General features: G+C 36.0%; 2 protein-coding genes across 2 annotated transcripts in view; one reads left to right on the top strand and one right to left on the bottom strand.

Annotated features, from left to right (window-relative positions):
• LOC106133436 (E3 ubiquitin-protein ligase RNF144A) overlaps positions 1-13,184 on the top strand; it is a 47,518-nt gene extending 34,334 nt beyond the window's left edge. The window contains exons 4-7 of the mRNA XM_060946444.1: positions 5,936-6,133; positions 6,651-6,740; positions 7,789-7,883; positions 9,027-13,184. Coding sequence (XP_060802427.1) covers positions 5,936-6,133; positions 6,651-6,740; positions 7,789-7,883; positions 9,027-9,138 — 495 coding nt within the window. The 3' untranslated portion in view covers positions 9,139-13,184. The remainder of the gene's footprint in view (positions 1-5,935; positions 6,134-6,650; positions 6,741-7,788; positions 7,884-9,026) is intronic.
• A 592-nt stretch (positions 13,185-13,776) lies between these two features.
• Positions 13,777-15,217, bottom strand: LOC106133433 (transmembrane protein 223). Its single transcript, XM_013333155.2, has 2 exons — positions 14,738-15,217; positions 13,777-14,383 (listed from the first exon to the last, which is right to left on the bottom strand). The coding sequence occupies exons 1-2, from the start codon at positions 15,120-15,122 to the stop codon at positions 14,091-14,093; spliced, it is 678 nt and encodes a 225-aa protein (XP_013188609.1). The 5' UTR covers positions 15,123-15,217; the 3' UTR covers positions 13,777-14,090.
• Positions 15,218-15,749: the final 532 nt, after the last annotated feature.

The raw sequence follows: 15,749 nt of genomic DNA, 5'->3' as shown, positions 1-15,749 counted from the left end.
TTATTATAAAAATTATCACGAAAGTAAACGTAAACAATTACGACCAAATTGTCGTAGAATGAAACGTTCTAGCCTAATGACATGATACCTGACACTTGAGTGAGCGCGGTATTATTTTCGAAAAGTTTTTATTAATTACTCTTTACTTATATTATGGAAGAAAAAAAGGAAACTGGTAAAAAAGTGAGTATAAACAATAAAATATTAACTGTAAACAAACTGCCGTTTCGTTCAATTACAAAGATCATTGGATGATTAACTTTATTGTATGCTTTTAGATACCAGAATATCATTGAAAATAAGGAAACGAATGCCAGCATGATTTTAAAGAAGCGTGAAGCTTGGGATTCTGTTTGCCAGCAGTACAATGCTGTTGCTGCAAGCGGCTTCAGAAGTTGGCAACAACTCCTCTCGTTATGAGAACCTCAAACAGAGGTCTAAAAAGAATATTGCCAAAGTGAATGTAATGTCTCCAATAATGAATAATAAGTGAATGTAATGTGATGTAAGAGGTAGAAAATTATACTATTTAATAAAGGTTTTATAAAAAAACACCATGTTTAATTAGAAAAATATGTATTGATTAATGTTGTCCTTACAAGAAAATTTTGATTGCCACTTGGCCCTATAGGTTGCGCTATAAGCTCATCTTCAATATTTGGTAATATAAGTTCTTCTGTCTCTTTGAAAACACGGAAGCGGACACGAAACTCCACATCATCGTATTTTTCAAATGCATTTAGCTTTTCTACATTTCGGCGACTCACTGTAGGTCTTTCATGATCAGAAAGAGACGGTAGCGATGATAAAGACATTTTTTAATGTTTAAGTTTCAATTTACAAATAAAAGCACAGATTTAGGAGACCTTTCGACCACTCTCAGATCTAAGAGACGCTCAAATCAATTTGACAGTTCGTTTGACAGTTAACTACCCTTGAGTAGCGTTTCAGTATACCAATTTTACACTGAGTGGCGTTTGATCGCAACTTAATTATGGGGTCATTTAAATTTAACACATGCTTATAATTTAAGTTTGAGAATACGAATTTTGTGTTTAAGAGCTACTCAAACATTTAAGTAGCCGTTAAATATTTGAGTAACGTTTCAGTATTCGGGCGTGAGTGTTAGTGGCAAGAATGTGCGAGGACAGCACAGAGCTGTGAAGTCTTGTCGTGTTTTCTTGAAGCTCTGTGTAGAAAAAAAAAACTCATAAAACAAGACAGTGTATCTTTCAATACAGTATTCGAATATTATGAACCTTCTCATACAATCTCAAAATTTCTCATTAACCAATGTGGACTCCTCATACAATGGGATATCGTTTCATATAAAATACTGTGCCGTGTGGTTCCCGGCACTAATAGAAAAAAAAGAATAGGATCACTCCATCTCTTTCCCATGGATGTCGTAAAGGCGACTAAGGGATAGGGCTTTTAAACTTGGGATTCTAGTTTTAGACGATTGTCTAGCAATATGCCACTATTTTAATCTCAATTCTATCACGAAAGGCAAACAGCTGAACGTGGCGTATCAGTCTTTGCAAGACGTTGGCTCTGTCTACCCCGCAAGGGATATAGACGTGATTGTATGTTTGTTAACCCCAGATTTATTTGTCATAGTATTTTTAGCCGTAGATATTGCTTCCAAAGTACTCTGTGTCAGTTTTTATAAGTGTTTCTCAATGTTAAAGAAATCTACCGTCCACTACGTCAGTACCTATATGCAAGGAATTTCTATTTTATATATAAATTTCAAGATATCGACGCCACGATAGATAAATAATAAGTTGAATCTAGTAATAGTAGTCTATTTTTTTTGTATTAATATTTTTATGATAACTACACACCACTTCAAGTATGTATATGTATGTGTGCCAGTTTTCATAAGTAAATACCAGGTGTTTCACAGTCTCAAAGAAATCTACCGCCCACTTGTTCAGTATTTGCAAGGAATCTCTTGCGCAACTCGACGCGACGATAGATAAATCCATATTGCTTTGTTTTGCTTCGAACATAGTGTTCGCCGCGTTGGTTTTATACAAACTTTGTTATTGTAGAGAATAAATAGACATTTCAACCAATAAAATAAATGCGAAAGTCATTTTGTTGTTTGTTGGTGTGTTTGTTACCTCTTCACGGGTTATCTCCTAAACTACATACATACATACATATAATCAAGTGTATATCTCTCGCGGGGTAGACAGAGCTAACAGTTTTGAAAAGACTGATAGGCCACATTTAGCTATTACGCTTAATGATAGAATTGAAATTCAAATAGTGACAGGTTGCTAGCCCGTCGCCTATAAGAAGAATCTCAAGTTTATAAGCCTAGCCCCTAGTCGCCTTATATTACATCCATGGGAACGAGATGAAGTGGTCCTCTTCTTTTTTTTATTGGTGCCGGGAACCACACGGCTAATAAACTAAACTTCTTGAAATTTCGCGTACCTATATGTAAATTAAAGAGTCTGTAGAAAGACAAAGGGTACTTTTCATCCCAGAAAAAACTATTGTTCCCGTAGGATTTGCGCGAAAAACCTGCATTATTTTGTAGGTGGCGCCAAATTTACGCGTGGAGGTGGCGCTATATTCGCGCGGGCCGATCTGCGGGTAAAAGCTTTCATGCAAGCAATGTTCAAGCTGCGGCGAAAATCCTGCATTCTTTTCTAGGTTGAACATGATTCTCGCGGACGAAGTTGCGCGTTAAAGTTAATTACAAATAATAGTAAAAAAAAGTAAGGAAGAAAGAGAATTTATTTGATCTTCTGTAATCTGTTCTACCTATTTAATTTGCATCGTGTTCCGAGACCGGGGTCCTTTTCCCATTCGTTCATAATGATACCCTAATAGCTGAACTCTTTTTAAATCCTTTAGTCACGTTCGCGTTCAGAAATTAAAAAGAAAATCGACATTAAAACGGGAAATTTCAATAAAACTCCACCGCGAAGTTGTTCCCTGGATAATTGGGCAAAGTTAACCCTATTTTATAAGTTGTCTCGGGGCTCTCGAACGGGGGCAGCGAGACAATGGGAGCCCGGTCGGACTTCGCATGAAAAGGCACACAAAAGACTTGAAGTTTCAGGATTAAAGTCACGTCCTGGTAAAGGGTCAGGTCAAAAGTACCCGAAACCGCCGAGCTTGCATGAAGAGAGTTATAAATGTGGATGAAGCGAAGGAAGTGTTCAGAGATCGTGGCAAAGTGGAAAGAGGTAGTCTCTCCCTACCCCAAAGGGAAAGAGGCGTGATTTTATGTATGTATTAAAGTTATAATGGAAATTCATATTTTGAATTGCAACTAAAGTACCAAATGTACTACCAATTTTTATCTAGATATATTTTAAAGTCTGTTGAGAAGCTATAACGTTTACATGCTTTATCCAGTCGGAGCACTCATCTTGGTCTTTTCATGCCTAAGCCCGAAGTGGGTCGTTGTGACCACAATGGCCGGCGACTGCGCCATTCCGCTCGACTGCGCCATTTCTACACTCGACGGGTTAAGAGCTACTCGTGTTGAATAGACCATTTTATGATCGTTCAATGAAATAACAAAGGAATAAAATAATGTTTTTTTTTTACTCTACGGTAAACATAAAATCACGCTTCTTGTCCGGAGGGGTAGGCAGAGACGATATCTTTCGATTAACCCTGCATACTTCAGCTTTATCCACATCAATCAATCTGTTCACGTAAGTCGGTTTAGGGCACTCTTGACCTGATCTTTCCTGGTCTTGTGCCTATTCCCGAAGTGGGTCGTTGTGACCACAATAGACGACTGCGCCATTCCATCCGACTGCGCCATTTTTCCACTCGAAGGGTTTGATGTTACTCATGTGCTATTGAATAGATCTTTTGATGGCCATCCAATGAAATGAATAAAAGAGACGCGGAAAGTATAACTGTACAATCGATGCTAAGAATAGAAATAGCCTTTCAATATTTGCTTCACAATATACTCATACTCGTATTATTGCAAATTTTATGTTATTGAACGTCTATGAGTAATACCTAGTTGGTTATGACTTTTCCGAAAATCAGAGCCGAAATTTCCTATTTGTTTCCTTTTTGGTGCAAAAAAAAACCTCTCTAAGTACACTCCCACTCTTTCTTAAGAATTTGAGCCAGATTTCAGTATTCTGTGTGTTCTTATAAATCTTGGTATTCCTATTTTAGCTAATGAGCTAGCACTATCTCTGAAATCAAATATAGGTAAGCGTGGCTGTTGAGCCTTGTGAATAGGCTCTGTCTACCACGAAAATTCATTCCTTCCTTCAACTAATAGGTAACTTGTTTTTCTTTCTATCTTATTCAGATGCGGAGGAGCGGTAAGTCATCTGAGTCTGACAGAAGCATGTAGGAGTATGTTATGTTTGGTTAATACATTAATTCAGTGACTGCGCACGTAGCAATTTCCAACTTGTTATGTCATCCACCCACGGGTGACATGCCATCTCCCAGAGCGGTATCTAGATAGTGCACCTCCACCCACCCATTCCTTCATCTATACTATACTAATATTATAAAGCTGAAGAGTTTGTTTGTTTGTTTGAACGCGCTAATCTCAGGATCTTTTTGTGTTGAATAGACCATTTATCGAGGAAGGCTTTTCTTGGAATTTTAATTCGTTAATTTGCAAATGTAAACGAGTGCTAGGTTGTAAAAAATTAAACTGATCTATACTAATATTATAAAGCTGAAGCGTTTGTTTGTTTGTATGTTTGAACGCGCTAATCTCAGGAACTTCTGGTTCGAATTGAAAATTCTTTTTGTGTTGAATAGACCATTTATCGAGGAAGGCTATATAACACGCTGTAGCTATTAGGAGCGAAGAAATAATAGAAAATGTGAAAAAAAACGGGGAAAATTATTCATCCTTAAGGGCTTCAATGATGCCCAAAACAACTATTCCACGCGGACGGAGTTGCGGGCACAGCTAGTTGTAAATAAAGCAACCAATCAAACTGCCTATATATACATATTTATTTGTGAACACGACGTCTTACAACGACTACTCTTACCTGATTTATCATTTTTATTTGACTCAAATATAGTTTGGTATAAATTTTATTACACTCTTTTTTTATAATTGCCTCGGAGAGAACAGGTTCCCTTGGCCAAAACTTCCATAATAAGTAGGTTGGTACATGTTTTATCATTCCATCACGGTAAAAAAATGCAAAGTTTCTGTAACATTTGCATAATTTTTTGCGCAGTCTGCCGCGTGCAAGTAAACAAAGTAATTAGAACTGTACCAATACTAGAGATTCACATGGATTCTTCTTATACAATTATCTCAATGATAGGAACATACATACATACATATAATCACGTCTATATCCCTTGCGGGGTAGACGTGAACGTGAAGAACGTGGCCTATCAGTCTTTACAAGACTGTAGGCTCTGTCTACCCCGCAATGACAGGAAACAAAAAATAATTTAACAAACAAGGAACAGACATGTAAAGCGTTTGGTCTAAAGCAGAGAATGCCGTATGATATTTATCTAACATCTCTTCTATCGTATCTATCATGTTTTTCTGATGCGATTACATACATACATATATACATACATCTACGTATATCTCTTGCGGGGAAGACAGAGCCAACAGTCTTGAAAAGACCGAATGGCCACGTTCAGCTATTTGGCTAAATGATAGAATTGAGATTCAAATAGTGACAGGTTGCTAACCCAACGCCTAAAAAAGAATCCCAAGTTTGTTAGCCTATCCCTTAGTCGCCTTTTACGACATCCATGGGAAAGAGACGGAGTGGTCCTATTCTTTTTTGTATTGGTGCCGGGAACCACACGGCATCCAAATATATAAAAAAATAAAAAAAAATCTTCTGAGGTGAAAAAAATCTATTGCCTTTTTCTTTCTTCTTTAAAATGAGTTTACAGACAAACCAACAGTTATGTCATTAACCTTTACCCCCCCCAGTGGCACGGCGGTCTGACGTGCGAGGCAGCCGCCGCGTCGTCCTCGACCGGGGCCGGCGCCCCCCTCCTGCCGGACTCGGAGCTCATCAAGCTGTGTCCAATGTGCAGGGTGCCGATTGAGAAGGACGAGGGATGTGCTCAGATGATGTGCAAGAGGTGTAAGCACGTGTTCTGCTGGTACTGCCTTGCTTCGCTCGACGTGAGTCTGTTACATTTTTCAAATTGACGTCCGATGTAAAATGCTGCAGTGCAGTTTGTTCCGCCATCAGCTTCTTCTACACAATATGCGCTTTGGAAGCGGTACATACATATATACATATTATCACGTCTATATCCCTTGCGGGGTAGACAGAGCCAACAGTCTTGTAAAGACTGATAGGCCACGTTCAGCTATCTGGCTTTAAGATAGAATTGAGATTCAAATAGTGACAGGTTGCCAGCCCATCGCCTAAAAGAAGAATCCCAAGTTTGTAAGCCTTGGAAGCGGTAGTAGTTATAATTAGATTTAAGTTGTGTGACGTCAATAAGCGTTACCTTGTGTCCAATTTTGAAAATAGATCTATTCTATTCTATTACTCTTCTGTCAGATCTTGGCGGGTTTCTTGTGTGGTGACATCTTTGCGTCACGAATCACAACTGCCAATCATAAGGCCGCTATCAGCCAATGACAGCTTTTTATTACTAACTACTAAATAAATGTTTTATTATGATTCCAGGATGACTTCCTACTACGGCACTATGATAAGGGCCCGTGCAAGAACAAGCTGGGACACTCCCGCGCATCTGTGTTGTGGCATCGTGCGCAGGTAATAAATATGTCTCGTCTCTCTCTCTCATTTCCATCTTCATTCTCAATTTGAAAGCTATATTTTTGTTTCCATAATTTTTCATCAGCTATATTATTTTCCCATGAAAAGCTTTTATTTCCTATTGTTAACGTAAAAGACGACTTAGAGATAGGCTTGGGATTACTCTCCTAGGCGATGGGCTAGCAACATTTCACTATTTGAATCTCAATACCATGATAAAGACATACAGCTGAACGTAGCCTTTCAGTCTTTCCAAGACTATTGGCTCTGTCTACTCCGCAAGGAAGGCATGCTGCGGGGGCACCTTAATTTTTATAGGCGACGAGCTATCAACCTGTCACTATTTCAATCTCAATTCTATCATTTTAAGCCAAACAGCTAAACGTGGCCTGTCAGTCTTCTCAAGACTGCTGTGTCTTTCTACCCCGCAAGGGATATAGACGTGATTATATACATACATATAATCACGTTTATATCCCTTGCGGGGTAGACAGAGCTAACAGTCTTGTAAAGACTATTTATATAGGCCACGTTCAGCTATTTGGCTTTAAGATAGAATTGACATTCAAATAGTGACAGGTTGCTAGTCCGTCGCCTAAAAAAGAATAATCCCAAGTTTGTAAGCCTACCCCTTAGTCGCCTTTTACGACATCCACGGGAGAGTGATGGAGTGGACACCTATTCTTTTTTCATATTGGTGCCTGGACGTGATTATATTATTGAATTAATTAATTATTAGTGCCGTGTGGTTCCCGGCACCAATACAAAAAAGAATAGGACCACTCCATCTCTTTCCCATGGATGTCGTACAAGGCGACTAAGGGATAGGCTTATAAAATTGCGATCCTTTTTTTAGGCGATAGGCTAGCAACCTGTCACTATTTGGATCTGAATTCCATCATTAAGCCGAGCAGCTGAATGTGGCCATTCAGTCTTTTCGGGACTGTTGGCTCTGTCTACCCCGTAAGGGATATAGACGTGACTATATGTATGTATGTATGTATGTATTAATTAATTAATGATTGTTTTTTTTTTATTTTAACAGGTTGTGGGTATTTTCGCCGGTTTCGGGTTACTGCTGCTAGTCGCCAGCCCGCTGTTACTGCTTGCCGCTCCGTGCATCGTCTGCTGCAAATGCAGGTGATGTTTAATACATAATCCTACTACTATTATAAAGGCGAAAGATTTGTATTTTTGTATGTTTGTGTGGAATAAACTCAAAAACCTACTGGTCCGATTTTGATAAAATTTGGCACAGATATAGAATATATAGACCTTCAAAAGTGACATAGGCATAAATTTGTTTTGAAATAAATTTATTTCAAAATATAAAACACAAAAATATGTCCACCCGTGCGAAGCCGGGGCGGGCCGCTAGTCCTAGTACTATTATAAAGGCGAAAGTTTGTATGGATGTATGGATGTTTGTTACTCTTTCACGCAAAATCTACTGAACCGATTACCATGAAATTTGGTATGTAGGTAGCTGAAGACCCAGAATAACACATAGGCTACTTTTTATCCCAGAGTTCCCGCGGGATTGATAGGGTTTCCATGCGGACGAAGTCGCGGGCGGCCTCTAGTAATAATAATAAAGAGGAAAGATTTGTATGTTTGTGTGGAATAAACTCAAAAACCTACTGGTCCGATTTTGATAAAATTTGGCACAGATATAGAATAGATCTTCAAAAGTGACATAGGCATAAATTTGTTTTGAAATAAATTTATTTCAAAATATGTATAAAACACAAAAATATGTCCACCCGTGCAAAGCCGGGGCGGGCCGCTAGTACATAATAATTTTACATTCGGAATACATTCTTGTTTGGTTCCGCGGGCACTAAAACAAAAAAAAAAGGAATAGGACCATCTCCATGGAGTACATACTCGTACTAACACTTGGATTACAATGCGATGGAAGACGGTTACCGCCGCCTTCAATGTGTCATGGATTGTCATAATACATACAATACGAAATACTGGCATCATATACCTAAAGATACCTAGTACGGAAAAAATCACACAATGCCGTGTGGTTCCCGGCACCAATCCATCTCTATACCATGGGTGTCGTAAAAGGCGACTAACGGATAGGCTTACAAACTTGGGATTCTTCTTTTTTAGGCGATGGTCTAGCAACCTGTCACTATTTGAATGTCAATTCTGTCATTGAGCCAAATAGCTGAACGTGGACGTTCGGTCTTTTCAATACTATTAGCTCTGTCCACTCCGCAGGGGATATAGACGTGAGTGACTATATGTATGTATCGTTTCTCCTTTCAGACTTTGCAACCCAAGCACTAAGAATTTGGAAGAAGTCGATGAAATTGACAGCATCAGTCCGACGAGAGACGACGATGATGACATCGTGCGCGCGCGCCACCTCGCCGACTGACGGTTTTAGACGTCCGCCACATCGACGGGGGATACACAATGATAATGTTAATCATGTACTTACAACGATTTGACGAAATGCACATTGTGAAGAGACGAAACGAGGGTGTTATTTTATTTGACTTCGATGTGTCCAACACTTCGCCGACTGACGGTATTACACGTCCGCCACGGCGACGGGGGATGCAGAGTAATATTGTAGAACAGGTACTTTTAATGTCCGAAATATAAGTTGATACAAAATGGCGAACGATTGCATTCACAGAAAAGAGACAGATATTATCAAGTTTAATATGCGAAACTAAATGACTGATGGATTAATCAGTCACTTAAAATAATACAAAATGGCGTAAACTACACAGATATTATAGACGTCAGAGGGAAAGAGACACAAATGTTTGTAAACTTAAATATGTCTTGATGCGTACCCAACACCTCGTCTGATGGTTTAAGACAGAAATTAATAGATCAAGTCAGTCCGGAATATAAATTGAAACATTGGAAGAGCAGATTGGCAGAGCGTAATTTCAAATACCTAAGATTTCCGAAACAAATTTATACCTATTTTGTCGAGAATTCATCTTGAGTTGCCAAAAACGTTGGTTAAGTAAGGCGTATTAACAGAACGTATGTCCATAATGCATTGGAGAATTCTTAAGATGTTTGTTGTTTTTACATGTGGCAATGGACTGACATATATAAATCACGCCTCTTTCCCGGCGGGGCAGGCAGAGACTACATCATTCCATTTGCCACCATAAAAATGACAATCGCCAATATAATTGATTAATTAAAAAATGGCGAAAGTTTTTGTGGTCAACGATTTTGTCATTTTTTTAATGTGTCTCTGTTTATTGGTCGGAAAGTTGAGTGGGAATAACAAAAAGCTAACGCCTAAACTTCAAAAGGAATCACTGAGCATACGATATGAATATTGACTAATTAAATTTTGAATATCGTCACGATAATAAACCGATATATGGAATGAAATGTGACTGAATTGAAACACCAAGATTGTACTGATGAAATTAATGATAGATTTACTGAAGTAAAATAATCTTAATAAATTCTATATGTGTGTTTGTGTCTCGTATGGCGAGATTATGTTGGCCAAAACGATTTCAAACCCAGATGATTAAATGTGAACTCGTGAATGTATTCTGAAAGTTATTAACACAAAATTTATTAAAAGAACAAGATAAAATCACATATTAATAGATTATTTTTCGACTTAAAATTGGCTTTTTGTCTGCCGTGAAACTTAAAATCTAGTTGTCCCCATAAGTGTTAACATATATAGAAACAAAATGATAAATTCTATGGTAAATTCATATATAAATATAAAATATACTTACATGAATGTTGATTGTCATATATATTGTGAATGTTATGGCAGTAATAAAAATTAAATAAGGTATGTAACATTAAATTATTGCCAGGCGGAAATTACGACTAACTACTAAAATGTCGTGTGACTATTATATAAGTTAATTGTTTAATTAATAGACCTTGGTACTGAAAAAAGCAAGGGTTTGAGACTGATGAGTGGTTTAGAGAGAGTGCCAATTTTTCATGTCATGTGATTGAAAAAAAAAACTGTGAAAGTACTTTGTGTTGTCAATATGTAAGGTGTTGCAGACTTTATATGTAGGACTGTAAAAAAAAATAACAGTCCTATTTAAAGATCGCAAAACCTGTATGTGAAAAACATAGAAATAACCACATATAATGTGACAACGAATCGACATGAGATTGCGAGTTTTGAAATTTACTTATACGCATGTAAAAATGGCCGCTTTTAATTTAATGAATATAAATGTTAATATGTAATTAAGTCGCTCGAAATTTTGAAGTACCTAATGGCGAACAGACTATAATTGATTTGTATAATATTTTTTTGTTATATAAAATAAAGCATTGTGAAATTACTTCAGCGCAATGAAACTTTATGATTGGACGTTTCATTTCAACCAATCACGTGATAGCATAAACGAAAGAGCTAATTGGATGAAATATGTCAGAACTGTAAATGTCATAATTCCCTTTTATTTGCGCTGGAGTTAAACATTGCTATGATGAAATAGTTTTGTTTATTTTATGTACATAAGATAATGAAGTTGAGTTCACCGTCATTGATGAAATGTTATTATTATTTTTATTACGATTTCAAGTACGATAGAATCCGGATATCACGACCAAACTTATTACTAAATGTTTTTAGAAACGACAATACAAAATCAAGTAAGGCCTCATTATCCATTTTTTTCCTAAAAATAGATAGATACCTACTTTTTTGACGTTTGGGTTTTAAGACGATTCCTTTTCACGGTCGTTATATACGGATTTTATTTTTATACAGAAATAGTCAATGACGATGTATTATGATATATCACTCAATCAATATAAGGGCGCGATCATATGACGCTAATCGCGATAAAATATAATTCATTAAAATTTTGTATTAAATGAAGAAACATAATCGCTAGATGCCGTCTTAATATTATAAAGCACCCTTAAAACAACACGAAACAAATAGAAAATCGTGTCGTGTAACTGCAATGCAGACAGACAATGCATATGTATGGTTTTATTTTTTTAATAACCTTTATAGTAAATTAAATATTGTATAATTGACGCACCGCTTTTCGTGCGTATACAGCCTTAAATTGTAACTTATTGGTAGAAATTTAAATATTTATGTGGGAGCGACACCAGCGGCGATTTTTGACGGTTGAACGCTAAGAGTGGTAAACATTTTCTGCTTAATATGTGGATATAAAAGGGTTGAGAACATAAAAATTTCACCAACCGATCTACGCCATTTGATGTGAATTCTTATATAAAAACTACGGAACTCTCAGTTCACTTTAAATTCGGATTCGGACATTATGTACGCATAAGAAACTATGAACCGTTAGTCATGTTAATTTAAAAATAAAGACTGCCGCCTGGTGATCTCAAAACGTTTATTATATTATGTAGTGAAAACGTTTCTATTTGGGCCTTAGTACAATCTGATTTTTGACAAATTCGCCGCCTGTGTCGACTCCCGTGCTGTAAATAAGAATTAATATTGTACTTAAATAACTAAGGTCGATGGTTGTTCTCGAGCTAATCCAATATACAGGTGTTACAAAAAGAATACATTATTAAAAAGGCCATCACGAACAATTCAAAAACTTGATATTTGTTCGAAGTACAGACTGACTTCCGTAAGTACTTTTACATATAATTATGTATTTTGTAGCACCATGTGTAACAAAAATTGTCTTTTTCGTCTGGCGCCTATGTAAATCTGTAAATTTTGTGTAACGGCGTCTGTCAATATGAATTAATACAAAACTTAATCAACCAGAAAAAAATGTTTCTCAAAATATTTTCACAGCCATTTATTCCTGGTTGGACTGTAATGTACAATTGTCGACCTGTAAGCTTGTCTTAGCAAGCTAGATAAAGCATTTGTAGACTTAAAATTGTCAGTAGTTGGTTAGTAATAAGCGATTGACTAAGTTTCCTTTTAGGTTGATTATAAAATCACTCTTGACTGTAATATTTTCTTGATGTGTTTTCTGTTAAGTGCAAATGTTGGCCCGTAGAGGTCGCCACTGACGCTTCTTAAGATTTTTATGCCCATGTGCATACACCCTTATATCTTTTATGTAAAAATTGTTAATGGTGTTTGTGTACAATAGAAGGCATTATAACAGGCGTGGGAAGACCAATAAATGCTTAAAATGGTTAAGATTTTTTGTGGTTTTTCTAAGTTTATATTTTCTATGAAGCGTCAGTGAAAAAAAAAGGTTGTGCACTCCTGAACTCATTATGTACTTACTTTTGTTCATATTTATTTTAACTTCACATTTGCACTTAATTTACAAACACACGGATATTTGTAAATAGGAGAAATCTTTATTTTTTGTTATCACTATACTTCATGTTTATTTGCGTTGACGGTCATCATTTCTGTTACTTCTAATTATAAATGATTTAATAAAGATTTTTTTTCTGATAAATCTCTAATAAAATTATTTTTGTTTCATCTTTTTACCTTGCTTTTTTATTATAGATTCGGTGCGCTTGACCTCAATCAACCTGGTGGTAAACTAGATAAGGCATAAGGTAATGCACGCAAGTTTTAATAGTGCCTATTCACTCTTGTCTTCAAAATCTCCAAGTAATTGCTGATCTTGTTGTGCGAAAGGACAGAAATTCAAATTTAAAATTTTTATCATCATATCACTTAATAATTGTAAAAAATTTTGGTTTTACAACATTGGTTGACATCAAATAAATTAGGTACTTAAAAAGTTTACTGCCGCTTCCAAGGCATCAGTGCAGAATAAGCGGTAACAAACTGCACTGCAGCATTTTCAGAAAAAAGTTACTTTCAAGCAATTAATAAAAGAAAATGTGGTGATTGATTGCAGAGTTGTGTCCAATATGGAACACAAACCTAACTATTTCTATGAATGTTAAAGGAGGCGACTAAAGATCAGACACAAGTAGCATAATGTATCTAAAATATCAATTGCATTCTGTCTACAGCAGATCCCGGTCTCCAAGTCATAAAAGCTGACTGTAAATTACTGCATGAAGGGTTTGATTGATTGATATTGATAGATAAAAAAACAAATTTTTACAGCTAAAAATAAGATTTATTTACACACCTTATGATATAAGTGAAGTCTTTTATGCAAACATTCAAAGCTGAAAAATACCTAGGCATATTGGAATACATATCACAATTGCCCAAATTTCAAGACAACTCAAAGTAAATCCAACATCAGTTTAATTAACTATTTGCATGTTAAATTCAGAGAAATTAGAATAAAAAAGGTAGTAAAGGAAAAAAATGACAATTAATATCTTTTTCAAAATATTATACTCAGTTAGATCCTGCATTCTTCTAAGAAAACCAATTGTGCCAATATCTGTGAGGATATAAATGACGCATTACCATCTTCGAGCTAGTCCCGCAGTAGAATCAAACAGCAATGGATTCTTAAATTCTCCTCTCATATCGAGCATGTAATGCATCCACTGGTTTTTCACTTTCAAAGGCAATTGCACTCTAGCATTCGCTCGGTTCTCTTTGCAACAAACATAGTTCAACGGAACCTTCATCAGGCGGTTTTTGCCGAACGGACTGTATGTGACGAAGGTGAGATGTTGCCCTCCTTTGTTCAGGATGAGGTACCGCACCGATTTGAGCGTGTACATCCATATCATTGCTAGTGAACCTGTGCCTGTAAAATTTTAAGTGTACATAAATATTTTAGTATATCTGGGTGAGAGTTTATCTTACAAATTATATGAAGATGTGTTCCAGGTTATAAATGGGACACCCTTTTTTGAAAGATCTACAAAACTCTCATCTTTTGACAATGTTATGTATATCCAGAAGAGTAAGCTTAGAAAAATAAAAGTTCGAATTTACAGCACACATTTTAAATTACATGACAGGTTTGAAAACTTAGCAAACTGAAGTCTCTTAGGACTTCCACTGGAGGGGGACAGATATTTCACTCAAGTACTACAGACTACTAAGGGTTTGGTTTCAAAATTATAATCTGACACACATGATTATATGACGGACTTACCGATAACAACGGCTAGTGTTGCTAAACCATTTTTGTATTTATTTTCACCTAAATTGATCTTTCTAAACCATGGAGTACTCTCATCTACTTTAGACTGATCTACGGGGGCATCTCGCAAAGTGGAAAACGCATATAAACCCAAATATGACCAAAACATATACTGTACTACAGCAAATAAGTTCATGTACATAAAAAACTTAGGATTTTCATATTTAAACAATATAACATCTTTCGCTACATTGGTATTTACATCGTGAATCGTTCGTGTGGTCACAGAACTGTAAGTTGCTTTCTGTACAGAGTTAACTGTTTTAGCACACATAAATGGATAGCGTAAACCAGCACATCTTTTTAAAATGTTTGAAGAAAACGATATCATGGACATTTTTAGTCTATTATTCAAAATAACTAAAGCATTGATCGAATTAAAAGTTCAAAACAATCTCTCTCATAACCTAAAAAGCTATTTTACCGTATTGAGTTGACAGTGACATTGATTAATGCAATCCATAAACTAATATTTGTATATTTTACCTGAGCTGAGAATAAGACATAATTATAGAACTTTAGACGCTATTCAATTCTCTGAACATAAAATAACCTAAAAAACAGTCAGCTGTTTGTAATCATTGACAAATGGGTATTTTTGAAAATGTAAAGGTAATTTCGTAAAAGAATCTCATATAAAATATATCTGGAAAATAATACAAGTTATTATTTTCCAGATATATTTTAATAAAATAGTCAATATTGGTGATTATTTAATAATGTATCTACAAAATGACGAATTAATAAGAACGAAATTAATAAAAATTAAAGAAGTCCTATTCAAACTACAAACTTCCTTCTTCTCCTGGCGTAAATCCCTGTTACAAACATAATAACGAGATCTATCGCTTCACAAACTAGGACGTCCCCGAAGATCAAAGAAATTATATGTTCTTTCAGGCCTTCCCATTCCAACAACTCGCTGCGCTTCTTCTATTGCTTATTCTACCTGCTTTTATTAATT

This window comes from Amyelois transitella, chromosome 11 (genome assembly GCF_032362555.1).
Source record: "Amyelois transitella isolate CPQ chromosome 11, ilAmyTran1.1, whole genome shotgun sequence".
Lineage (NCBI taxonomy): Eukaryota > Metazoa > Arthropoda > Insecta > Lepidoptera > Pyralidae > Amyelois > Amyelois transitella.
This window is presented reverse-complemented; position numbering and strand designations above follow the sequence as displayed.